The sequence below is a fragment of the Nycticebus coucang genome, chromosome 1, assembly GCF_027406575.1.
Source record: "Nycticebus coucang isolate mNycCou1 chromosome 1, mNycCou1.pri, whole genome shotgun sequence".
Classification (NCBI taxonomy): Eukaryota; Metazoa; Chordata; class Mammalia; order Primates; family Lorisidae; genus Nycticebus; species Nycticebus coucang.
In genome coordinates, this window is record NC_069780.1 from 183,303,627 (window position 1) to 183,331,266 (window position 27,640).

The window sequence follows — 27,640 nt, forward strand, 5'->3', positions numbered from 1 at the left end:
TCAGAAATAGGTCCCTTTTTTTGGTTTGGGGGTTTTCTTTTTACATATAGATCTAGCTTTTTTCATTTTAATATCTCCACCACCATCCCCTGTGTGAATATATAGTAGTATATTTCTCAGTCCTTTCTTTGTTGGAATATACTTTTTTTATTTCAATAGATTTATGGGGGATAAGCATCTTTTGTCACATGGATGAGTTGCAGCATGCTGAAGTCGGGGCTTTAGTGTAACTGTCACAGGACAGCGTGCATTGTACCTGATCGGGAATTTTTAATTCCACACCCTGCCCTCTCCCTGCCCCCTTCCTAGTTTCCAATGTCCCTTCCACCACTTTATGACCGTGTTTTTTGAAGTTTTGCTATTAGCACACCTTTGAATCAGGGATAACTCTTGATATTTTCATTCACTTGCTTTGTTTCTTTTCTACATCTATGTTTTAGGTATCTGCTACACATCTGTGTCTGCTCCTGGGGTGGCTCCCAGGAGATAATCAGTCCTTGGACTACACTGCCTGGTAAGAGTATTTTTGTCTGCTTTCTCTGTATACCAAGCCTGAGACCCTGAGCTGTGCTGCAGCAGTGTGACCAGGTAAGTTTATTCTAATAATGTGATTTACAGTGCATGCCTGTTTTTGCTTCAGGGGGCTGGAACCCAAGTAGCTGGGATTGGTCCTGGGGGTGCTACTTGCCTGTGTGACTGACCCCCAATAAAAATGCCAGCTCAGCTGAGCTTCCCCAGCTGGTCCCGAGTCTTGGGTCACTACTTCCTGGTTGTCGACACTTCACACATGTTGTCACACATCGTTGTTGAGAGAATTAAACACGTCCTCACGCAGCTTCACGGGAAGAGGTCACCCAGAAGTTTGCACCTCATTTCTTCTGGACTTTGTCCCATAAGCCTTTTCCTTTTGCTGATTTAAATCTGTATCCTTCTACCATCATAAGCCGTATCCGTGAGCATGACAGTTTTTCTGAGTCCTGTGAATCTTTCTAGTAAATTTTCAAGCCTAACGGTAGTCTCAGGGAACCCCGACTCCTCTACTTATCTGAGAAACTTGTAAGCTTTGGTCAACCAAAACTCCAATATAATGCAACCATGAATAATGAAAAAAATTATAACAAACAAAATCATAAATCCCTTAGTGGACCCCTAACTTTCAATTATTAATTCATTCAATATATATTTATTAAGTCTTATTATGTACCAGGCAAGCAGAGGCACTAATAATAATATAATGGTGTCTTATTCTACCCTTGTGTTCCAAAAGGGACAGTAACAGTGTGGAGTCTGTATAGAGAAGGTTAACCACAATGGTCGATAGTTCTATAAACCATCTGTATCGTAATACACACCAATAAATAAAAACGTCACTGAAAGTGACTCCAACCAGTATTATCTCACATAATGGAGGTATCACTCACATTAGTTCAACTACTCAACATCAGGAAACAAAGTTGTTTCTACCATGCTATTCTCTCTTCTCCAGCATGCTGGATCTCATCGTCAGGTGTATTAGCAAAGAGAACCAGGTGCCTGCAGCAGCTCCGAATATTGCAATGTCACCTAAGCTTTCCCAGAACCCCTGAGATGTCAATATATATCTCCTTAGCTAAGGTAGCCATAAAGATGCTCCTTAATATCTGAAGGAGCCTGCGGAAACTACTTTACTCAGCCCAAGACCGCCCAACCTGGGTTTCTTCTAACAAGATAGCAGAGAATATGAATGTTGTAGGCAACAATAGCATATATACCACCATCTGTGAAAGAAATAATTCAACATTTGCTGCAAATAAGAAAAGGAGGAAACTGAGCATTACGAGAAAAGGCAGTATAAAACACAGAAGAAAGATATTTCTGCCAACTTCCCTTTGAAAAAATAAGGAAAGCCAGGATGAAACATTTAGCTTTCATTATGTACAATAGCCAAGATATGGAATCAACTGAAGTGTCCACCAATGGATGAGTGGATAAAGATAATGTCGTATATACACAGTGGAATACTATTCAGTCTTATAAAGAACACAATGCCGCCATTTCTGACAATGTGGACGAACTTGGGGGATATTACAGTAACTGATATAAGCTAGGCACAGAAGGACAAATAATACATGATCTCACTTATATGTAGAATCTAAAAAAGTCAAACTCACAGAAGCATAGAGCAGATTGGTGGTTACCAGAGGCTGAGGGTAGAGGAGATGGTGAGATGTTGTTCAAAGGACAGAAAATTTCAGTTAGATGGTAGGGATTAAGTTGAAGAGATCTAGTGTACAGTACGATAACTTTAGTTAAAGTATCATATGCTTAAAAATTGCTGAAAGTAGATTTTAAATGTTCTTACCATACAAAAAAATAAGTATGTGAGGTATAAGGTATTCTGTGTTAATTAGCTTGATTTAGCCATTACACAATGTGTCCGTATTTCAAAACATAAGTGTATACAATTTTGTCAATTGAAAAATAAATAATATATATGCATATATATACATATGTATATATATACACACATATATATATTTTAAAGCCCATTTAAGCCTTTGAACTCTAATACTTGGGGATAGGAATGCTGAGAACCAAGATGTGAGAAGGGTCAATAAGTCAAGTCATAAATGTCCTGCTAGAATCACCACAGTGGGCCATTAGGGGGAAATGCAGGTTGAAGGAGCTTATATCCTGAGCAAATAAGCTGGAAAATAAATTCCTGGATCTATAGAGAAGCTTCCCTCTCAGATAATAATAGCAGATCAAAGGAGGTCCCAGTACTTTTCCTATCCAATGTCTGCCAACGTGCTGGGGTTTCCCAGCCAGGAGCAGACACCAATCAGCAGCAAAGAAGGGAAACAGCTACCCAAGGAAAGCACCAAGCAGAGGCTTGAAATGCACATTCAAATAGCTAAAACTACAGCGTGGGAAGACTGCAAGCATGTCCAGTGCTTTTTCTGAAGGTCAGCAGGTGAAATGTGTAAAGAGAACAGGTTTTGTGTTTGTGAAGAATACTTGAAAAATCAGGCTCATTCCACCCTTCACAAAAATCTGTACTGACATATGAACCTGCTTGAAAGAGGAGAACTCATGACAGTCGAGCTGCTGGGTATCGTAACAGTCCATTGAGGTAGTATGTGGGAGACGTGCCTCCTTGGACAAGAGGCTGTACGAGATGATCTAGATTTCCCTGCACCTTTAAAATTCCATGATGCTCCTTCTTAATATATCCTAAAAACAATTCTATCAATAAAGCTTATGGACCATATAATTGGAAAGAAATGGATTATTAACAGTCATCACTGGGTAGCGGCATTATAAGGATTGTAATTTTATAATTTTTGCTCACCTATGTCTTCTAAATGTTTAACAGTGAATATTTTAGAAACATTTCAGAAAAAAACTCTTTAAGATAAAAGGAGAAATTTTATATACATAACACTACACCAGTGGTAGATAAGCCACTCGTCTTAAAAACCACATGGCTACCACTTCTGATGAACTGAGTTTAGAAGCCACCACGGCATATAGAATAACATTCAGAAGGTAATTTCTGGTATCTGCTAATTCTTGCCAATAAATTTTATCACTTGACAAGCTGAAAGTAAGAAAAAATAACCATCATAGAATACTTCATTTTCTTCCTCGGTTGGCTCTTTCAGCTGTTTTAAATTAAATTTAGGCATTGGGATACTGGACTATAATAATTAAATGTGGGACAGTGAAGACCCCTAAACTATTATTACACCTTACATTACTGATGACTGCTTGCTTTCCAAGAATCGCACCTCACTTTTGAGTCACTCTAAGCTCAAGGAAGCGTAAAATTAAAACAAGACAAAATAAAATCTGAAAAGGGAAAAAAAGCAAATGAATGCTCTTTTTATCTTCTAAGTGTCTGTGTTCTAAAAGGACAAATCACTGTAAGGTCAGTAAACTGAACTACTACAATGTGAAAAGTTAGTGAAATTCAGCACCACTCCACCCAGCCTCAGAAGAATGGAGGTTTCTTCTGAAATAAACCCAGGAATGGGCGTGAGCCAGGCATTGTAAGCACTCCAGGAAGTTTACAAGGGCTTCAAGTACTTTCTAGGAAGGCTAAAATCCTTCCTTGGCATAGATGAACCTTCCAGGCACCAGAAGGCAAGTGCCTGTGCTCCAACAGTCAAAGACAAGGTATAAACTTTTACACCCCTTAATTCTCTCAGTCCAGATTTGATTATGAGGCTTTCCATTCCTGATGGTGACATGCTTGTATTTTCTACATTAGTCGGAGTTGGCTTTTCTACAGAAATGCTCCTTCGTTTGGGGACTTGGGTTTGTTTTTTTTGTTTGTTTGTTTGTTAAGCAGGCTTCCCTCTAGTGGAACAGCAAGCTCTCATCTTGTTCCTTTGGGTATCCTAGGTCTGTTCTGAATAAAGGCTCTAATTGTTTTGAGATTCTGACATGAGATACTCATTCTGATTAAATGGCTTCCTGAGCTTTCCTCTCAGGACTGCATGCTAACTGAGACTTTAAGGGCAACCAAAAGATGCCTCTGGAATTCTTTCCATAAGCAGCCACTCTGCTTTTTCCCCCAGCCAAGGTGTGTGCAATGACCTGCCACAACCCAGAATCCTCAGGAGGGTTTTCGGTGAGAAGTACATCAGGTCATACACTCCACACCCGCCCACCAACCCAGTCACCATTCCTGCCACAGGGATGTCACCCTCACCTGCTCCCCCATCACACAGTGCATCCTGCTGGCAGGAAATGTTGCCCATCCCTTCTGCCAAGTCGAAGTCCCTCTGACTCATACTAATTCAAAACCCAAGCTCCCCTCACAGAAGTCCCTCTTCCATCTGACCCCACAGGCCTCGCTCATTCCTGGGCTTCTTTCTTCACTCCTAAGTCACCTTCACCAAGTGACAGACTCCCAGCCTGGCGAGTGACTTCACGCGCACAGCCGTTCACTGTGTTGTGTGTGCGTGTCCTCTACACAACTGTGAGCTCTTTGAGAGCAGAAGGCGTATGTTCTAAGGATTTTATAATCCTTCCAATAATCTGGTGCAATCCTTTGCAGAGAAGAGGCTACTTGTTTTTGGAGGTGAGCAAGAGAGACACCAACAGGCTGGAATCTTCAACATGGCATCCAGATTGGCAAAACTCAAATTGTTGAAGTTTCCTTTTATCCCGCTGTGTAAAGCACACTTAGATCCAGGAATATTATAAGTTTTGTCTCCTATACCTTCTCTTATACACTGGAGGTTTGGGCTATAGATGTACATATGTCTGTGTGTGTGTGTATCCACATGTCATCGGTCACTACAAAAATGTTGACAGAGGCTGTGCCATGGCCCCATTAGTTCACTTCCAAGAAACAGTCGACAGCGTCCTTTTTGATTCACCTGGGCAAGTTTCACCTTGGCTTCATTTGTTTCTATTTGCATGGATTTTACATTTCTTGATTTTTGTGTATCTCAAAATTTTTGTAATGATCCACATATGTACATGTATATGTGCACACACACACAGAGCCATGTAGACGTGGGGCCAGGGAAACCCTACACTGGCGAGTTAGAGAACTGTACCAAGGTACAATTCAGCCACCCCAGTCTGCACCTGGGCATGGGTGACTGTACTTCTCCAGGGTCAAGGTCCTCGTCTGCATATTCTCTCAATAACATGAGGAGGACAAGGTGGAAGGTGGAGTCAGCATTAAAGTACCATGATAAAAGGAAAGCAGTGTTAGGAATTTTTTTAAATGGATACGATCAGAATGGTTCATTATTAAGTACATGAAAAAGAAAAAGATTTTAAGACAGAAAACATTCTCCAAGAGAAATAATCCCTTTAATTTTTCAACATAAACATGGACCCAGATGAATGAATACAGAGGACAGCCAACACTCACAGAGTTTATATGGCATCAGAAACTTTAGATTCAATTTATGAATTTTTAACCTGTTTAAAAATCTTACCATTGCCCTATGAATAAGGCACTCTTCATTTTACAGATGGGAAAATTGAGGCACAGGGAGCTGATCTCTCTGGCTCAAGGTCACATACTGCCTAAGTAGCAGAGCCAAGATTCAGACTCTGCAATGAAAGACAGGCTTGGTACAGAGAGAGGTTTCTGGGAACTCTGACCCCAGAGTGGGGCTGATGCTGAACGGCACAGGCTCCGGGAGCAGGGCGCAGCTTCAACGTGGGGCCTGAGTCCACCATCATCTCATCCACACTTCTCCCTTTCCATAAGCTGACAGCCCCCCTTACCCTTTCTACATGGGACAGAAGTTACAATGTACCATAGCTGCAGAAAGATTAATGTAGGCAACCTGAAGGGCACCTATAATTTAATCACCTAGGATAAATGGGCAAAATGGCATCTAACATGATCCGAGAAGAAGTAAAATTCAACGTGTTAGTGCAGTGAGAACAGGAGGGAACCTACTGACCCGCAGCGGTCAGTGCAACACCACGACATGTGGTTCAGAGCTATAACCCACGAATAACAAAGCAGCTTCCCAACATATACCCAGCGTTTCCTAGCCCCACTCGGTTTGTGTTAAGAGAGTGCACGCGGCAGCAAGCCGTGGCAAAGTTACACACACGCACAGAGACCATTATCATTGTGATTCCAAAGAGGGGAAAGATGCAAAATATGATTCCACTACCTTGAAAAGAATTTCTGTAGAGGGGTCCATCTGTTTATTACAGAAATGAGCTATTCAGCCTCCCGAGAAGGACGTGTCACTTACTGATACAAATGGACTGTAAAATCCATTCCTTTGAAGTATATTTGGCTTCCTTCAGCATGTCCTGTTCTTACAGTAGCAAGAGCATCCATGTCTGTAATCCTCAAATCCATCTGATACTAGGAAGCACTCAGAAGACTTGCAGCTCTGGAGTTCACACAGGGACCAAAGCTCAGCCACTCCACACACTCAGGCTATCCCAGAGACAGACTGAAACCAGATGTATAAAATATTCAACTATAGTATAATGAAGTTTTGCATCCGTGTGTGTATAGACGATAGCAAAAGCAGAGAGCCAGGTAATATCTAAATTAAACCTGTATATCATCTCCCGTAATGCCCAAATTAACTATGGCAAATAGAATGAGGATGACCCCATGTCACCTGTCACCTAAATAATACATCTCTCAATTAAACATTAGCACATATGGTAGAACCTTCTGACTGTTCCACAATATCCATTCTTGCCTCTTCCACGGGGATAGTTTAAGTGGTATGCGTGCCACCACGTGAAAGGCCACACTTCTCAGGCTCACAGGCAGCCAGGTGTGGGTGCGTGACCCCTTTGGAGCAAAAGGATGTGCATGACGCTACAATATCAGGGACACTCCCACTCTATCTGCAAGCCACTCGCCCTGGACTTCTTTTCGTTCTCCCTGTAAACTGGACCACCTCTGTGCAGAGATACCATGGGGGATGAGAGGCCAGTGCAGCAGAAGGAATCATGATCCCTGCAGGACTTGTGGAGAAGAGCCCCATGCGAAATCTGCACTGCAGACCTCCCACCTGTTATTTGATTTTATTTTGTTGACTGTATTTCGTGGTGTTTCACAGCTTAGTTTCACCCTAACTAGTAAACTTAGCGGCATCTGCCGGTCAGCACCATGCATCCCAACTGAAATCGTCTGTAACAGCATTTCCGCTCGGACTTTCTCAGTTAAGGAAATGCCCTTCATCCGCACTGCTCCACACGTGGTCACGCGTGCTAAAAGAGCCCACGAAATGCAGCCAGTGCGCTGGAGACTGGAATCATTCATTTCATTTACTTGCAGCTAATCTGAATTTAAAAGCCACAGGTGGCAAGTTGCTAGCTGCCTCTTTCTTGGACAGTGCAGTTTCTGGAACATTTAAAATTATGAATATACAACAGTTCGGGAGACCTATCCTTATTACAGAAAAGACCTATATTTTAATGCTTAGAGTTGTCACTGGAATATTGCAGAACAATAAAAGGTCTCAAATCACAACTGTTTCAAACAGAAATAGGCTGTGGGCTGATCCTGAAGCATGAAGCAATAGGTTTGCACTGGTTATTTCAAAGCTGACAACAGTTCATAATTCAACAGGAAAGGCACCTGAAATTCTTTCACATGATCATCATAAAACCAAACTCAGCAGAGTGTTGTTTTTATTTTTTAAGAGATAAGTGCAAAGCAGCTAACAAGCATGGGGCTAACCGGTAAGTTACTATGTTTATTCTCCAACACGGAGATCTAGGAGAGTAAAACCTAATGTAGGGATATTTGAAATACTTTCTGAATGATTTGAGTGCTGATTTTGTAAAGCTCCATGTCAAAGAGGTCAAGTTTGCATTTGTATTTTAAAACACTACAAAATTCCAGCAAAACACTCGTGTGATGCAGGAGACAAATGCCATTGGAAACACTGATCTGAAACATGTAACTGAGGCTCTGAATATAAGTATGAGAAGAAAATAAACCAAACTGGGCACCTCGCCCAAAAACAACAGTCAAATACACACAAACTTTGGAGAGAGACAGAAGATGAAGGGGGTGTTCTGGCACAAGAAGGAGAGAAAGCAAGGAAATGGGACGGGAAACCGTGGACAGGGCAAGGAGGGCAGCACAGACCAACTGGTAACGAAGGAGCCTTCAAACCGAAGGTCATGCCCAAAGTCGTAACCGTATTCACAAAAGCCCTCATTTAGGCATTCCCACGGGGGATTAACAGAGGCATGTGTAAAATGTACATGGTTTTTGTTCCAGAGTGAGTTTATTAGTAATCTTAACAAATGTACATCTCTTTTGCGTATGAATTTTAACAGCAATGAAAACAGTATTTTCTAACCGCTTTTAAAATCTTCACATGAATTGGAATCTTTGCTGAGTCCAAGAAATGTAGCCTTGTTTAAACATTTAACTTATCCAATATACAGCAATAACAAACAGACAAAAATATACACAATTCCATCATCCCCCTTGAGCTGTGAGCACGTGCAGAGAGAAGAGATGGATTTTTTTCAGGGGCACTTGGGAGTTTCTTTAGCCTTCTTTTCCAGTAAAATAGGAGAATTGCACCTCAAGTCTGAGATCTACAAAACCTAAGTGTCTCAATAGTCAAATGATATAATCCAAAGAGGAGTAGGCTCTGTGTTCCCACAGTAAACAGCTAAAGTTTTTATTTCCCCAAATGAAGGTATCTAAAACTGTAGTTTATAAACACCCCAGATGTACAATGTAGAGGAATGAGCCGAGGGCCGGACCAGCCATTGCATCTTCTAGTTCCAGCCCTACTGGAAGTCATCTAAATACTACCACTAATAATAATAATAGCATCCTACTTAACTGACTCAAAACTCCACCCCCTCACTGCTCATTTGATATTTTCATCTTATAATCAATATAATCTTAAAGTCACTGTGGCAATAATGCTGTAATTGTGCAAAACCTCTCCATGAGGCTTCTGAGATCAAGAAGGCAGCAGCATCGAGGGGTGTTAGATCTGATGAGATGCAGATCACAGTAGACCAAGAAGCAGCATGCTAGGCACTGTAACTTTACATTTACCAACTCAGTCTGCCCACCTGACAACTCTCAGAGGGAAGAACTGCTTTTCACTACTGCATTTTCCAAATATAAAAATGGAGTCACAGAGGGGTAAATAATTTGCACAAGATCATGCAGCTAGCAGTTGGCCAACCCAGCTTGAAACCTGGAAGCCTGGCATCCAAGTCTGTGTTCTCAGCAACCACTCTCTCGTGTACCTCATGAGGGATTATGTACGCTTTTCAAGTACTTGGTATCTGGACTTTTTTGCATTTTTAGTAGAGATGGGGTCTTGCTCTTGTTCAAGCTGGTCTTGAACTCCTGAGATCAAGGGATCCTCCCACCTCAGCCTCCAAGAGTGCTAGGATTATAGGCGTGAACCACTATGCCTGGCCTGAAGTGAGCATTCGAGGTTGATATCAACATGGCTTCCTTACACAGGAGACTCTGGTGAGGTCACCTGTCTTACAAGCACCAGGGCCCAGATTCTAACTAGGCTGTTTGGCTGCAAAGGTGCTTAATCAGCACCTCCCTCCCCCCCGTCAACGTCTCTGGCTTCCTCACAAGTCTCTCAAGTTCCTAGAAGACAAACATGATATTCGTCATTGTACCTCATCGGCAGGCAAAACAAGTGCTGACCCATGGAGGAGATTAACAAATCCTCCCAAGACAAATGGATTCACAGAGGAATGAATAATTCAGACGCACAAATGCCCAGGGTATCAGATCCTGCAAAATTCTCTCAGATCCTGGGTGGGATGACCCAAGAGGAGATGAAAAGCCAGGTCAACTCTCCTAGTCTTAACCATCAGCTCCAGGGAAACTCAGCTCAATTAGAAAGTTATGATGAGAGAGCCAACCTGGCACCACCCCACCCAGGCCAGAGCTGAGGCCTCAACTGCCTTCCACCTACTCAACCCTTCAGCCAGCGGGTCCCCAAGTCCGGCAGGTCCTTCCTTCTCCTCCTCTCTGAAACCCACACCCTCCTCTTCAGTCATAAGTCACTTGCCGTAATTCAACCTTCCTCCCTGCCACTGAACATCACTGCTAGAGTCTTAATGAGGCTCAAGGAATGGCACCCCTTTCTCCCACCCAGGTTCGAAACAAACTGAGGAAATAATAAAAAGGAGTGGCAGATAGAAAGAAAAAGTACATTTTTATTTCTGGTAACTCTAGTGTGAAGATTGTGATTTTAGGCCTACAGCCAAGTGGCTAATACTGAACTCAAGTATCAGCAGCAAGACCACAGTACGAGTCTACTCATGGCCAGAAGAGCTTCTCCCAAAGGAGCTGCTCGTAAGGAAAGTTCCCTCCCAAGAGGAAAATAGAATGAAGCTGATATGTCAACTTTATCTCTCCCAAATTCACAAATCAGGTAAACACGCCAAGCAGTGAGTTGAATTAACGATGCTCCTTTCATGTAGAAGTAAACCTAAGAGGTAGAGAAGAGTCTCCCACAAATCTTGTAAGCCACACGCCTCTATCCAAGGCTGCCCTTGCTAAATAATACCAACTCTTCTGCCATCCCTGCCATCATGTTGCTTTCATGGTCTCTTTTACGTGCCCGGCTCTCCAGGTGTGAGGCTCTACTCACCTCACCCTCCTCCCCTCACATCTCCCCTCATCTGACCTCACATTTCCCCACTTTCTTTTCAGACATGCTTGTCAAGCTCTTAAGCTTCTGTCCAGATCCAGTCCCAGGTCCCCTCAATAAGAAATCCTCATGAGCACCCACAGCCAAAGCAACCTCTGCCAGGTTGGTGGTCCCACTGGGTGCTCTGGTTTTGTCATCTATCTGTAGTTTCTCTAATATTTTAGTGTATTCTATCCACCTCAATGGCAATTTGTAATATTCAAATATTTTTAATCTCTCATTAGCTAGAACAGACTTGGGTACACAGATGCCTACAAATAATTATTGAATTAAAAACATGCAAGTAACGAAATGCAAAGTAGACATAAAAATTGCACAAAAATAAAAGGCCATGGTGGTTCAGAGACAAGAAAGAGTGAATGTAGTTGGGAGCCCCTGACCTGTTTTTTTAAAGTAATGGGGTTAAGCATTATAAACAATGAGCTAGAGAAAATTTCCTTTCACAAAGTCAACATTGAGCTAGGCCTGAATCAAGCAGGTTCCGATGAGTAATCACATAAGAAGAATATTCTATGAAGAAATACAGCATGACAAAAGACACAAATCTAAGCAAACGAAAGATAGGTTTGCATTTCTTGGCTGGGCCAGGGCACAGAGCATCTGCAGAGGGCAGACTGAAAGAAAGCCAGCGTGGAATCCGGCTGTAACACACATAGAACCTTGAGCACTGGATAAAATAAATTTTGCCTTAATTTACAGACTTAGGAGTCAAAGAATATTTTCTAAAAGAGTATCTGGTTAATTAAGTCTGGAACATCTAGATCTTTGAGTAGTGATAATAAGCTAATAATTTATTTTTCAATTAGTTCCAAATATCTCAGGACCACAGGGACTGTGAGCTTATAATAATTTGATAATCTCCGTGGAACATTATTTGAGCTTAATAAAATGACTAATAAACTATTTAGGATGATCATAAGACTACATACTAATTTAGTCATTTTTCATCTTGTTTATGATTCAACTTGTTCCTGTGTGTTTCATCTGTCTAAGGAATCCAGACTGGCCAGTGTCCCTCCTGTAATAAGCATTGCAGATTCCCCCAATTCTCTTAATAGCCAGTAGCATGAAATGGTGGTTTCAGGCAATAACTACTCTCGCCATCTGCTGCTTCTTCACTATTTTTAATTCACTGTTCTGCTCCCAACTGTGGTGAGCTTCGGAGATCGCTCTTCAAAGAGTAGCACACGACCAACAGAAGAGAACCATATGGGAATGACGGAGCTGTCTGATCTCAGCTCCAGGGTTGAGCAAATGGATCAGACAAATGGTCCCTAGACCCAGTCTGATTATAGCAGCAGAATGAGTCTGAACAAACTCCATGATGGCTGCTCAAAAACTGCACCAACAAGCAGCCCCCAAGAACTGTACAACCGTGTTTGCTCTTTTGCCATTTTGCTGTGGGCTACTGGTCATGTCACTTTCGTGTACAGGGCTTGATCTCCTGATCTACAAAATGAAAGGATTAGAGTAGGTTTCCAGGAAGAAAACTAGTGTGTGTCTTCCCCTGTCAGCGGAAGGCTCCCTTTTTAGGATGGCCAGGATTCCCAGACAAAAAAGAGTTTACCCAGCGGTGGAATCCAGTCTATCTGTGACCACTGCCAGAACAGCATTCTGTTCCAATCTCTAAGTTGTCGTATGTCAGATTCCCCAGTAAACAGCCTCTAAGATGACCCGAGTGAAGGAGGATTAGTGGGAAATACCAGTGGAGTTGCAGGTACAAAAAGGCTAGGGGAGAAGGCAGACTGGACAGGGACAGAAGTCAGTCTGGATGCGGGTACAACGCAGGACTCAGTCTATTCCATGGAACTTGGGAACTCCAGACCCAAGATGGCCCTTCGGAGTTGTCCCAAATTTTACCCTTGTCTCAACTAAGCATAGACGGTGCGCTTCCCCTCACCAACTCTCTATCTTGGGTGAGATAAATTTCTAGAGAGAACTGGGCCCTGAGCCATCCATGGCCAACACTGGGCATCTGGGGACAGGAGCACATCCGTCCTGAAGGTACTATCTGAACAGATGACAAGGGCAGCAACTCTGTCCACCTCACATCTTCTGAAAGGATATACAAAAGAAAGGAGCATGGTAAGGAAGGGAGACAGGGATTAAAAAGAAACAGCTGGACTAACAAAATCAATTTTAGTATCCTAAATAAAGCCTTGCTCTCTGTATAACCTTGGCAAACTGTTTCACTTCTTTGTGCCTCAATCTCCTTCTCTGTAAGGTGCTCCGAGGTCACTAGGTCACTTTCACCACTGAGATACCCATGATTCTTGGTCAACGTCCAAAGCTCTTTTGCTACTCACCTCCCTCAAAGCTTACAAGCATTTCTAACAGAGGAGAAGAATCAAAAATCCCCAGTAGCACTTGCAGTTAATCTTTGTTAAATATGAAGAGATGATTTTGAGCAACAGTGATTCAAATCTACATACTACAGTGGACACACAGCTCTCCCAAGATTAAATTAGATTGCAGGCGGCAACTTGGGAATGTCGACACTAAATACAATTATTCAGTTAGTTGTATCTTTATTATCCATGTTCCCCCCGGTGAGGCAATTTTCCTTATTAGAAGTAAAGCAACCCCAAACGAAGCATTTAAAAATGATCCTTTTCCTGTTTTTATTAGCCAGTATCAAAGAAATGACTATTTAAAGCACAACTGAGGGGAGGGAATTGGTTTTTATCGCTCAGTTCATGTTGTTATGGCTTGAGGAGTGCAGAAAGACTCCCCACGGAAACACTGCCTCTCAAAACAAGCTTGCAGGATAATCAACAGGAGAGGTCTTTCGACAGAGAGGAAAAATAGAAAAAAAAAATATTAAAATATAATTAAGTAAACAAAGTGATGCCAAATAAAATGTGAAAAGATGTTTAGAACAGAAATGCCATTTCTTGAAATTACTTTCAAAGTATGCACACTGTACATTACCCAAATGGGACCACATATATCTTTCTGACCTAGGGAGCAGCTATTGATCTTTAAAATCAAAAAACAAAGATCAATGTCATCTGTCCATCTGAATTTATACTTGGGCACTTCAGAATGAATGTCCTCCCGGTTCAGTGTCATATAGAATAAAATCACCTCCACTGATGGTACATCACATCCATCCATGTGGTGTTAAAACATGTCCAGTAAACACGCTAGAACACCAAGTAGGTAGTCACGTCACAGAATGAAGAGTCCTGCGATGTGACCATTGAAAGTTTTTGCTCACAAGGCAGTTGGTTTCAGATCAAGCTCTCCGTCTTCAAAAATTTCCTTTATTGATTGGGCCACTTTCTTCTCTAGCTACGACCCTTTATCGTAAGCTGTTCCTCTAACAGATATTGTTTTCTTAAATAAAAAAAAAAAAAACTTCAATTTTAATCTTATGTATACAGATCAACACTGTTCTTCTTTTCTCCTTATATTGATTATTTTACTTCTGATTTTAGCTATGTGGGCAGCCAGAAGCAGATTATTAGAAACCCTTCAACTATTCCAGATACACATAACTTTTTATGTTCTATACAACAAAAAGAAGAAAAACAGAGATGCAAATCCCTAAGAGAAATTAGATCAATGTGAAACTAAAGGATTCACAAGCCTATGATTCTTTAATGCAGAGGGAAAACATAGATCCAAATAATTTAAACAGAAAATTTTGTAATATTTTTAGATTAATGATTTACTTGAGTTGTCATATAAATCCAATTTCCAAGTCAGATAATACAAATATTACAAATCAATACCATTTTCAATGAAAAAAATTCATAGTAAGCATTCTACTCAATACTAATCATTGAAAATATTTGTCAACAGTATTTGTTGTGAGGTTGAAAAGTCTTCAGCAATATTGAATACATGTAATATAGGTTTAATGCTTCCTTAAAGATACAAGCTAAGCCATTTTCACCCATAAAGACGTAATTATGTTCTTAAAAATAAAGTACCAAGTTAGAACATCTTCAGAAGAAAACATATGTTCAGAGAACCTTTTTTTTTTCTTTTAAGTGTATAAGGTCCAAATTTAAGAAGGGTTCACAGAAAATATGACAGGGCTATTTATAGGCTTTTTCTTTTAGGCCCAATAAAGATCATGTCTATAGACTCATCCTTATTTATTCACTTAACAAAAAACCGTATTGAGGACGTACTGTGAGAGCAGGGTCATGCTCCCCATATGGTAAGCATGTGCTAGAATAAGCAATACAAAGGGACTGATAGTAGAAAATGAAATAGAGGTTAAACTAGAGGATGCTGAATGGAAAGAAAAGTAATTAAAGGCCAAATGAAGAAGATGGATTTCTATAGGGCAGCGACAGAACTGCAAACACTTCTAATATCAACTCATCCCAAAGGGCCGACCCAGGACCTAAACAATTCCAAAGACCTCTGTGAAACGTGCTTATTCCACAGCAGAAGATGTGGGTTGATGGAGGAAAATTGGCACTCTGGTGATGCTGAGGGTCCCCGATTTTAGAGCTGATTCTCTAATCTTCCCAGCAATAAAAATAACTTTCTCTCAATGTCTCAAGCAGCTTTTAAGGAAAGGTGCCCTTGCTGGGTTTGATTTCATTACCTAGCAAGTGCACTCCAATGAATAATGTATTTTGTCATGATCATTTATCTAACAATTACTCAGTCTGCGTCCCCATCGTGATAATGGTATCACTGTGAAGCTGCTCCCCTGGGCGGTGGCTCTGTGTCCAGAGATGGCCAATAAGGAACCAGCCTTCTCTACCCTTACTAGACCTGCAAAGGTGATTAAGGGGCCCTATTTTTATTTGCAGAACCCTATTTCCATCATTAGGTGCAAGCAATTTAAAATACTGCCAAGAATTCCTGGTGATAAACCTCCAGCATGATTACATTCTTTTTTTTTTTTTTCTTGCAGCACCTAAAGGCCAGCAGTGGTATAATGAACTGTGTACTGAACTCAAAGGAGAATGACCCCACTGGTCTTCACTGTGAAATCAAGGAAAGTCATTTAATCTGCTTCCACTTCAGTTTCATCACCTATAAACTGAAGATAATGAGAGACACCCCTCCCACCATTGTCATGGTGATAAATGAGATTCATTTCTAAAATGCCTCCTCGTTTACAAATCAATTTACAGACATAACAGTAGAAAAGTCTCCAAGGGCTGTTGAGAAAGAAGTTGCAAATTCTCAAATACATATTGGAATAATTCCCCATATTTTCTGCTGTTAAATCCCCAGCTTTGAGACCAGAGTGAAATATAAGATATACATTATTAACTATTTAGCAAAGAAAGAAACTATGCCCACTTTCCTCAGCCCCCCTCCATTAGTTTTTGGATGTATCTAGGTACAAAGGGTATCCCAGGTAAAAGGCTATCTCAAGGCAAAGATCAATAAAAGTGAATAAACAATGCTCTGGAGAATCTGGAGGACAGCCTCCTAGCCCTGCTTTGCACTCTGTAGACTCTGACACATATGCTGATTATTTTATGTGCTATACTTTTATAGACACTACATAGCCTGCCAATTGTCAGCAGACTGTTGTCTAACGAGCAGTTAATTTGTCCTTTGGAGAGCCAGGTGAAATGAGTTCAAGTTTCCTTGTAAGACGCCTTTCATTTCTGGTCACCTGGTCCATAAAACTATCACTTTTTTTTCTTACTTTATTTTTCCTCCTCAGGACGACTTCTCAGTCACTGCAATTCTTTGAAACATAGAGATAAAAGGTAAAACAAAGACTGGGAAAGATTTTGGCTGTAATGGAAATGGGAGTGAAGGGCACAGTGAGGAGAGGCAAGGACTCTGGAGAGGCCACGGCCCCTCTCCAGCTGTGTGCCCTGGGCAGGAAGTCCGCCTCTATGCTTGTGTCAGCACCGCCAAGTGGGATCAGCAGTGGCCTGCAGGTCTGGGTGTCCAGTGGCCTGCAGGTCTGGGTGTCCAGAGCACTGCATGAGTGAAGCATGTGTGACGTGCTTATGGGAGGTCGTGGCACCTGGTAAGTGCCCAATCACTGTTAACTACTATAATTAAAATGATTGAAAACATAATAAACTTAGATGTAGCGAAGCCTAACAAATGTCTATTAATAATCATTTTTGTCCCATGAGTTAACATTATTTAAAAAAAAAAAAAGTGAAGAGTTAAGTAGAACATTGGTTTTGTTGCTTTTACACTAGAGGGAAATGGATGCTTTAACTCCTATTTTCCCTAAATTTGCTCTCTTCTCCCCTCTCCTTATATATATATATTCTTTGTCCTTCCCACCCTCAGTCACAAATCTTCTTCCTCTTCCTGAGGTCCAAACTATTGCTGATGGTTGAAATATTGAAAACCTGACCTTGCTCTTGTACTAAACCATATGCCCCCATGATCTGACCCTCAGACTCAACTGAACCAAAAGTTTAACTGTATGTATATAAGTAGACTTTCCCTGACTTCTCCACTTTGCCAAAAAAGTGGCTTACTTGCAGCAAGAAGGTCAATCCACAAGTATAAGAGAAATGCCTGAAATTTTTCTCTAGAAATTTTGACTCTCTTGCTTTCTGCTACATCTGCATGGAAAATGCAGCAAAGGAATTTACCACAGAAAGGGTAGCAAACAAAAAATGTTTTAATAACATTTCTACACATTGCTCAAGGCTTCTAGAGTTACAATTATGAGTTCATGCAGTGTTAACAACTGTTTTTCATTTTGTTTCTGGTTTAAGAATATAAATAGAAATTGATAGAACGAGCACATCTAATGCACAACCTAATAGAGATTTACAGCTCCAAAACTCCACACTTCTTCAACCATGGAATGGGGAAAATGCTGACCACGTGTTTGTATTTCATTACCGAGGGAAATTCAGAGATGGATGGTTAGTGATCATTCACGTCAAAAGACTTAGAGCTCTACCTCTTTGGGGTATGAACTAGCACATCCTCTAAGTATCTGGCTACAGCTTCCATTGTGCACTGCTGTGCTCAGGCTTGGGAAGTGCCCTGGTGGACCAGTTTCTCCGCCCTTTTGCTGAAGCACACCAAGCTCCTCCCATATATGGAGCCCCATGAACTAAACCATATGAGCAATGGAACATGAAGGTTTTTGGGAATAACCGGGAAGTCTCTAAACAAAATATTTAGTTTCTTCTAAGAGCTAAAGTTACTCCTCTCCTCAGGCATCTTCTTGTTTATTTGTTTGGTTGGTTGGTTTAGGGGTTTTGTTTTTAGAAAACACATACATCTTCTAGAAATTTCATGAATTTTAGAGATGGTGTAGGGCTGTCATTATTTTGAGGGTAACTTAATTTGAAGGCACACCTCCCATTTCTTATGACATTCACATTTAGCACATGAGGAAGAAGGGTCTTCCTTTGAATAAGGAAGACACTCATCTTGTTCTGAAAGTATTGGTGTCCATGCCTGGCTTCTCATTTAGACTCTGAATTTCCTCAGAGCACCTCTCGTTGTTGTTGTTGTTTCAGGTGTCATTGTTTAGCTGTCCCTGGCTGAGTCCAAACCTGCCAGCCTTGGTGCATGTTGCTGGCACCATAACCACTGTGCTATGGGCTCTGAGCCAGCACTCTTCTTCTATCTAGAGATTCGTATAGGAAATAGGTAAAAGAGGAGCTCTGAATTTCTGTAGCAATAAAAAGCTACATTCTGGGGAAGTTCAGCCAGTACTGATTTTATTGCCACATAGAACTGCCACTCTGCCCCTCACAGCAGAAACTGTGCTATACAAAAAGGTCTCCGAGCATCTTAAGGAAGATGCTGTCTTAGTACGGCTCTAATCAATTTGGAGCTTCTGATTAAATATCACTAAGTGATAATACCAAGTCTTATATAAAGGCAAAAGCATTTAATCAAGACGTCTACCATAAGCACAGTTCAGAGTCTTGTTTCAAATGTAGTAGGTCTACATGTTTTAGGGGAATAAACATTAACAGTAACACTGTTAGTACAGTCAGCATCCATTATTGCGCTGAAAATTAGAAGTTATTTATCAAATGCAATTTTTGGTGCAGGTCCCATAAAAGGCAGGGAAATAAATAAAATCAGTAAATTTGCCAATTAATGTCTAAATATATTTAGAGAAACATAAACACATACTTATAAACACAGGGAATGAACCAATAAAAAGTGAGGGGAACATTTTTTTAACAACTAATGATAATGATAGAGATGAATTAAGGAGAAAAAATAGCAACATGAGTTAGGATCCAGTAACAACCCTTCGTCAAACATAATCACACACAGCAGAACGTCTGCTAGGGAACTCAGTTTAGGGTCAAATAGTTGATACCCTAAGTCACTGCACAAATCTCTTAACACAACCCCTTCCACCATAATCACTGCCTTCCCACTGTAGAGGACTCACTCCCTTGTAGCTGGGCTGGGACTTCAACAGTCCTACTCATTAGGCAGGTAGGTCTTCCTTCCACTAAGCCAAATCTAATTTCTTGTAACTGAAACTTTGTTCAGGACTCTGAAATTTAATTTTCACTATGACAGCTCTTCAGCTATTATTTTTTATGGTACAGATAATCCCTTGATAAGATTTTTCAACATTACCATGATGCAAAGCCCACAGGAGTTCATTAGAACCTATATTTCAAATACCCATAAAACAAAGCCATTTGTTATTCTCAGTATCGTATCCAATAAGTTACATAAAAAATAGTCAACACCTTATTACAAAATAGGTTTTGTGTTTAGTGATTTTGCCCAATGACAGACTAATGTAAGTATTCTAAACTTGTTTAAGATAGGCTAGGCTGAGCTATGATAGAATATTATATACATAAAATGCATTTTTGCTCTTAATATTTTCCTTTTTTAAATTTCAGATTAATATAAGAATCCACACAATTATAATATTTTCATCTTATGATGGGTTTACTGGGATACAGCCCCATCGTAAGTCCAGAAGCATCTGTGTCGTTTCCAAACTTCATTTATTCCCTTTTCCATTTGAATTTATTCACTCTAGATGTTATTTCAGATGCTGTCACATATTTTAATCCTAAGGCCATCTTAAAATGCAAAATATCTAGAAGATTCCTCCAGACCAACAGCCAAGTAAAGTTGTCTAAATAGCTTCAACAGACACCAGTGGATACAGACTAAGGACACAGTATTCTTCATTACCAAAATCAGTCCAGAATTTGTTCTGTTTGACAGGGCAGAGAGCGTTAAGACAAAGCTGATATGTGTAGATTCCCCAAGTGGAAAGAAAAGTTACCTCTCTTTTCTGTTTTGTTTTAAATGTTCAAAAAGATTCCCCAAATCTCTGAAAATACCTTCTCATTCTCAGACCAAAGATGGAATTGTTTGCTATACCACTGCTTTTATTTGAACCTAACAGTGGAACAGTATCACTTATCTTCTGTGTTCTGTCAGAATAAAATTATTTTCTGGAAGTAAAAGACGAAGACCTACATCTAACTCAGAATTACTCTGTCCTTCCGAGGTATCATTATGCCAATATGCACAAGGCTGGAAGACATACCCAGAAGTCAGGCAGCTTCCACTAGTGACAGCAGGTACAGCACCACTACCTTTGAAGACCACATCCTGGTCCTCTGCTTTTGTTTCCCCCCAAAGTAGCCACAAATTATCCAATATAGTATAACTCAATGAAACATATTAGCAAAGAATCTAGACCAAACATACACCCACTGGCTAGACTACCTCTGTTCCGCTGTGGCTGACTGTGGAAAACTGATGTTATACTTTGCACAAAATGATACAAGCAGGCCCTCAAACACTGCAAAGGAGTATTTGCATCCCCCCAAATTCATAGGTTAAAACCCTAATCCCGATGAGATCGTATTTGGAGGTGGAACCAGTAGGTGGTAATTAGGTCATAAGGGTAAACTCAAGAAGAGAGCTGAGAGCTGGCTTGCCCTCTTCCACCACAGCTATACGTAGATACAATGAGATGACAGCAATCTGCAATCTTCCCTGAGGGCCTGTCCCAGAACCTGACAATGCTGGCACCCTAATCTTAGACGTTCTGCCTCCAAAAGTGTGAGAAATAAACTTCTGTTGTTTATAAGCCATCCAAGCTATGGTACTTTGTTACAGAAGCTCAAACTGTCTAAAGCAATCATAAAGGGTATAACAGTGCCCCCTTGGCCATAGTTTTGCTTTCCACAGTTTCAGTAACCCATGGTCAACCAAGACCCCCAAATAACAAGTGGAAAATTCCAAAAATGGATAATTCACATAGGTTTTAAATTGAGAGTCCTTCCAACTAGTGTGATGAAATCTCATGCTGTCCAGCTTTGTCCCTCTCCATCCTGCCTGGAACATCCTTATCCAGCATCTCTGTGCTATATGAAGGTCTGACAATTAAGTCTCAGAACTCATTTTAGAAAGAGTGCTACATACCTCATTGCTGAATATCACTATGGTCGTCTTCAAAGTACTCCCCCTGGGAAGCTGTGCACTGATGCCAGTGCCTGGTCCACCTTTCAAAGCAATTGTGGAACTCTTTTTCTAAAATGGCCATCAAAGCTGCCATTGTGATACCCTTGATGTCATGAATTTCATCAAAATATCTCCCTTTCAATATTTCCTTTATCTTTGGGCAAAAAGTCACTGGGGGCCAGATCAGGTGAATAGGGAAGGTGTCAGTACAGTTACTTGTTTTCTAGCCAAACACTCCTTCACAGACAGTACAAACTGGTGCATTGTCATAAGGCAAGAGCCAAAATTTTCTGTTAAGATTTTCCTGTTTCTCCATCAAAGTTTACTTGGTCTATTATGCTTCTCACATTCAGCCAACAATTTTGATGCATAACTCAACAAATTTTTGCAATGTTTTTATTACTGCTCCTTGTTACTATTCACCCTGACCTCTCTTTGTCAGTGATACTTTCTCTCCCTTCAGAAAAACATTTAATTCACTTGTACACTGCTATTTTTTCATGGCATTATCCCCATAAATTTGAACTAACATGCCCCCGATTTCACTTCCACTCTTGCCAATTATAACAAGAAATTTAATGTTTGTTGCTCTGATTCAACTTTGACATTCTCATGATGGCACACACACAAAACACACAAGAACAACGAATGCCACTCAGCAAGACATCACCACACATCCACACGAACACAGCTATGAGACACTGATCTACCGAAGTTATGATCTCTTACAGTTATTTGTACAGTGCAGCCAACGCAAGTGCACAGTGCCAAGTTCACAAACTTAATTGTCAAGCCCTGTAGTTGCAGTCTGGGTTATCAGTTCAACTGGCTCAGCACCTCCTGTTCAAGTCACCATATTTTACTTACTAATGGCCCCAAAGTCTAAGAGTAGTCATGTTACCAATTCAGGTAAGCCAAGAAGCTACACAGTTTTCCTTGAAGTGACAAGCTCTCAACTTATGAGGAAAAATACCATATGCTGAAATTGCTAAAACCTATGGTAAGAACTAATCTTCTATCTGAAAAATTGTGAACGAAAGAGAAATTCCTTCTACTTTGGCTGTTGAACTTCAAAATGCAAAAGTTCCAGCCACAGTTGTGACAAGTGCTTACTTAAGATGGAAAAGGTATTACATTTGGGAGTGGAAGACATGAACAGAAACACGTTCCAACTGATGGCAACTGGGTTCATACCATCTGTGGTTTCAGCATCCCCTGGAGTTCTAGGAATACCTCCCCTGGAGGAAAAGGGGAACTTCAGTATTCACCTTAGTTTAACACAGTGGCTAAAAGTAATGGCCAATATGGTACCTGGATCCTCAAAGCTCAGCCCATCATTTCCTTTAAGTCTTGGCACAAATACCAACTTTTCAAAAAGGTCCAAGGTGCCTACTCTAATTAAAACTGCCCTCCTCCTATGCTCCCAATTAACTTAATTGGCCAATTTTCTTTATTCAGAGACGTTAGCCCCTTATAATGTGTCATGTGGTATATGGAATCACTATGTGTGTACCATTTGTTCCACGCCCCCTTTCCTCCCAACACACACACACACAAATACCTGAATGACAAAGACAGAATATTTATGTTTACTGGTTTATCCCAAGAATCTAAGAGTCCCTGGCACATAGTGGGAAGTAAAAAGTTAACATATATTAGTTGAATGACTGAATAAATAAATGGCTGTAGGTATAGGCAGAGCTGGCCCTGAATCCCCCCACCATTCAGCCTGTGCACACTGTGTGACTTCAGGAAAATGATAACCCTCTCTGGTCCTGTGTTTCCCATGGGTATAATGAGACATGTACAAGTATCTACCCCGTAGGATCCTCAAGGGATGAAGTGAGTCCCTGAATGTCAAGTGCTTAGAATCATGTCTGGAATGGCCATAGACAGCTTTCAATAAATATTAGCTGCCATCACTGGTGTAATTTCAAGACGGCTTTCCCTGCAGTGGCGGTGATGGATTTGAGATGATTTATGCTCTCAGTTAACTGGTTCCCCTCATATCTGACAGCACCGATCTGCAATGGTGAAAGAAACTAGGCCCTTGGTGGAGCAACAGAGCTACCAAGGGTCACACCCCAGCTGGATGGTCTCTCATCAGCTCTCATTCCACAATATCCATGGGTCTGCAAGGGAGCTGCGAACAGTGTAAGAGCTACTGCCTCTGACCTGCTGAAGTAGAATAAACATAACATTGAAATCACTGAGTAAGTGATGGTGAGGCTCAGAAACCTTAAAAGGCAGAGAGAGCAGCTTCTCTCTTCCTACTTAAACCGAGATGTGTTTATTTGGCTTAACTGGAGTCAAAGCTAATGGTTCTAATGGCTTTGAATTGCCCCCAACTTATTCTCCAGATTTCTACACATGGACTGTAACTTACACTTTATGAAAGAAGATAAAGTGAAAAAAACAGCCCTCCATAAAAGAATTTACCAGAATATACTAATCATGTAGACACTCGCTTATGTTTCTAGAAAGCTAAGGGTCAGGAATGGTACGGTAACTTTTTCCAGGGGCAAAATCCAAGACTGCCTAAGGCAATAGGAGGTGGGCCTGCAAACTAGACCAAGAACTGAATACTCTCCAGGGGTGAAGGAAAACACAACACTTTGGAAACCCCCATTATCATTTACACACACCTCTGATCTAGGAAGAAAAGCAAAGATTTCTGGACTGATTGCATTAGGAGGAGAGGTAGGAACTTGAGAGGAATATAGAGATGAGAGAGAAAGAAAAGGGGTTGACAAAGGAGAGGAGGGTGTTTCTGGAGTTTTTGGAAATAATAGTCTTAATTTCTCTGTTAATTATATCTGTCCAAGGTGAATCTTCTCTGTTAAGGGGTCTCTTAAGGCATTACAAAAGCAAAAATGATATGATTGGACTACATATTTCACAGATAATGACAAATAATGCCACTAGGGAACGTCTCTCTTCACTTCAGAGGAGACCCCACAAGCTGAAAGTGGAATTAAATTTTCAGACTCCCAAACCAGTGCTCAGTACTTTGTACAAGTTCCTCAAACTTTAATTTGCATGTAATAAATGACTGAGTAGTTCCTTCAGGAGAAAGCCAAGACCCTGCTTTTCTGACAAGCTCCCAGGTGATGCTGATATCACTGGTCCTTGGATTACCCGGAATCAGAAGCCTGTGTCCCATTGCACCTGCTGAGGCATAAGCCTTCTGAATATACGTGTTTGTGTGTGTGTGTACATATAAGTGTATTTTTTAATGCAAAGGTATTTTTTAGGGGCAGAAGAAACTGACATTACTGATGGCATACTGATGTTTTAAAAGTTAGATGTTTCATAACCCTGCTCAAAAAGGGCCACAGGATAACCAGGGGGAGAAAAGAAAAAAGGTCAGGTTACTCCTGTTTCTCTTTTTTTCCTCACCTATCACAGAGGAATCTCAAGGCCTTTGAAGAAAGTTGATGAAACGGAACACGTGGTGGACCTCCCGCCCAAATGCACAGTCACCCCCCAAAGCTTCCTATTGGTCCCCTTGAATCAGCTGAACACAAAAGGCTTTTCCTATAAAAAGTGCACAGTGTATCTAAACCTGATCCCAGTAAAATTTCAGCTGAAGTGAAAATGCAGAGGTAGCATTTCGGATAACAGCTGGAGAACATTAGTTCCCTGTCTCTCCTTTTCTCTCCCAAGGGTTGAAAACTCTGCTGTTCAGACAGGAAGTTGTCCTATACCACACACTGTACATTACTAGCATGCCGGGATATAGGAACAAGTTGTGGAGGATTAGAAGGACTGTGGAGGGGTTTTGTTCAAGAAAAAACACATAGAAGTGATTCTGTGTACCTCTCAGGCTGTCCTTCACCCTGACAGTATTCAGCCAGCCTGGTATGTACACCCAGAATTGACGAGCACAAACTACCATCATGTACTGAAAGCTTTTTAATAACTCAGAGGAAGAAGGCTTAATCATTCACTTTTCCACACACATCTGTATAACACTAAGACATTTTGAGGTGTGGCCAAGATTCTCCAATAATTTTTTTTTTTGCATCCTTTTAACATTCGCTATCTAAAAAGACAATTTTTAACTTATTGTTTAAAAAATTAAATAGCCAGAAAAAGAAGGAAAGAAAGAAAAAGAAGAAATACCTTTCACATCCCTGCCAAGGATAAGGATGGATATATGTATATATAAACATGATCTGAAAAAGAATGATTTAAACAAAACGTTCTTGGGGATAGGTTTTTCTAGGATCAGGTTTTGCTATAATTCCACAAAGCTGCTGAGAAACGAGCACAGACACAAACACAGACACCCACGTTCTGCAGCCACAGCTCAGAGTTTTGAACAAGACGATAAGAGTTTCCTTAACACCACATGCTCAATAGCTGGTCTGCATTCCTACCAGTCTGCATGCACCGGCCCCTCCTTTAACCAACTGTCCTCTGGGAGCGGGCTGTAAAACTGACCCAGTCTCTTCCACTCCCCTCCAGCCAAGTTCACTAGATGCAAACTTTCTTAACTTTTGAATTGCAGAAAAGGCCTTTGCCTATGCACATCAGGGGCATGCTTTAATTGGGTTACAACACTATGGCTTTATGCAAAGAAGGGGAGGAGGGACTAGAGAGAGGCCAACCCACACATCCATCATCCTTTTAGGAGTAGGTGGAGTTTAAAGTTCTCCCAACTTCCAAGTTCTCACTTGACAGGCAATATTTCTGTGCAATTTCCAGCCCCTTGTAACGGATGGTCCTTTGCCCGTCTCCAGCCCGGAGAGAGCACAAAGCCCCCAGGCACTCCACGCCTTGCGGAACCTATAGGTGGTTAGTTTAGTGAAGCTGTCAGAGCAGGGGTAGTTAGCAAAGAATGGAAACTTAATTTCTCCTTCCAGAAGTTTTTCCTGCTACAGTAAAGTCCAGGGGACACAAAGGCCTGGGAAATTTTCACTGTTATTTTTCAAAAAACGTCTTCCGCCATCTGCCGAACCATCATCTCCTAAACCCCAGAAGCCTAGGGAAGGGAAGTTGAGGCACACGTGTTCAGAAACAGCGGAGATGCAACTTGAGCCGTCCCAAAGACAACCTGAGAAGTTGCTCAAAGATACCCCCACGGTGAGAAGGCACCCCCAGGACGCCTGACCCACTCAGAGATCAGCCAGTGCCAAGGGGAAGGTGACGGCCCAGACCGGGTGCCAAACAGGGGCGCGTCACCGCAGCGCGCGAGAACCTTCCTTCCCAGCCAGGCGGGCGAGGGGAGGGGCGGGGGGACGTGATCCCCGAGGCTGAGGACCCGCGGCCCACTCACCCTCACTGCCGTACTGTTTGCCATTGTTCGCGCCCATCCTGTAGCCGTCATGCCCGCCGTCTCCCGGGACACTCCATAGCTGGGGCGCACCTCCTGCGCTCTTGGCCAGAGGAAAGCCCGCCCGACGGGACCGTTAGCTGCACATACCCCAGGTTCCGAGGCCGACCTCCGGCCTGGGGTGGCCCCTGGACTATGGTGGGAGGAGGGCGCTCCGTCCCCTCGTGGCACCCCCCGATTGCTCCAGGCGGGGCCAGGGACAGCCGCTGCTCTTAGAATCCGAGCTCGGGGCCGGCGGGCGTAGCGCCGCGCAGAGCCCCAGCTCCCGGGCGGCCCAGGGGCTCGCCGCGCCGTCGCCGCCGGGTCCCCATCCGCCCGCCCCGATCCCCTGCGGTGGGCGCTGAGCCGCTCCGGCGCCCGGACTCCGGGGCTCCGCTGACTCCTTCGGGTGCCCCTGCACGCCCGCGGCTCCCCCGGGAGGGCGCGGCGGCCACTTGTTGCGGATGCCCAGAGCGATCCCAGACTCGCTGCCCAGCGTTGCTCGCCCGCGGGCCGGACTTTTGTTAGCGCCAGGCGCCTCCTCTCGCCGCCCAGCGTCAATCACAGCTGGAGCCCCGGGGAGGAAGGCCGGCCCGGAGATGCGCGGCCTTTTAAAGGGGCAGCGCGCCTTTTCGGGGCTCCCGCTCCCGGCCCGGGCACCGGCTCTGCGTGCCACCCGCTCGCGGTTTGGAGCGAAGGAAAGTGCTGCTGGCTCTGTTTTACTATTGTTCTTTTATAGGCTTGGCCCCGATTTATGAGACGAACTTCCAGGAGTCGT

General features: G+C 42.1%; 1 protein-coding gene across 1 annotated transcript in view; it reads right to left on the reverse strand.

Annotated features, from left to right (window-relative positions):
* FBXL7 (F-box and leucine rich repeat protein 7) overlaps nucleotides 1-27,339 on the reverse strand; it is a 456,585-nt gene extending 429,246 nt beyond the window's left edge. The window contains exon 1 of the mRNA XM_053592962.1: nucleotides 26,827-27,339. Within this exon, the coding sequence (XP_053448937.1) occupies nucleotides 26,827-26,863 (37 nt within the window). The 5' untranslated portion in view covers nucleotides 26,864-27,339. The remainder of the gene's footprint in view (nucleotides 1-26,826) is intronic.
* Between the last annotated feature and the right edge of the window lie 301 nt (nucleotides 27,340-27,640).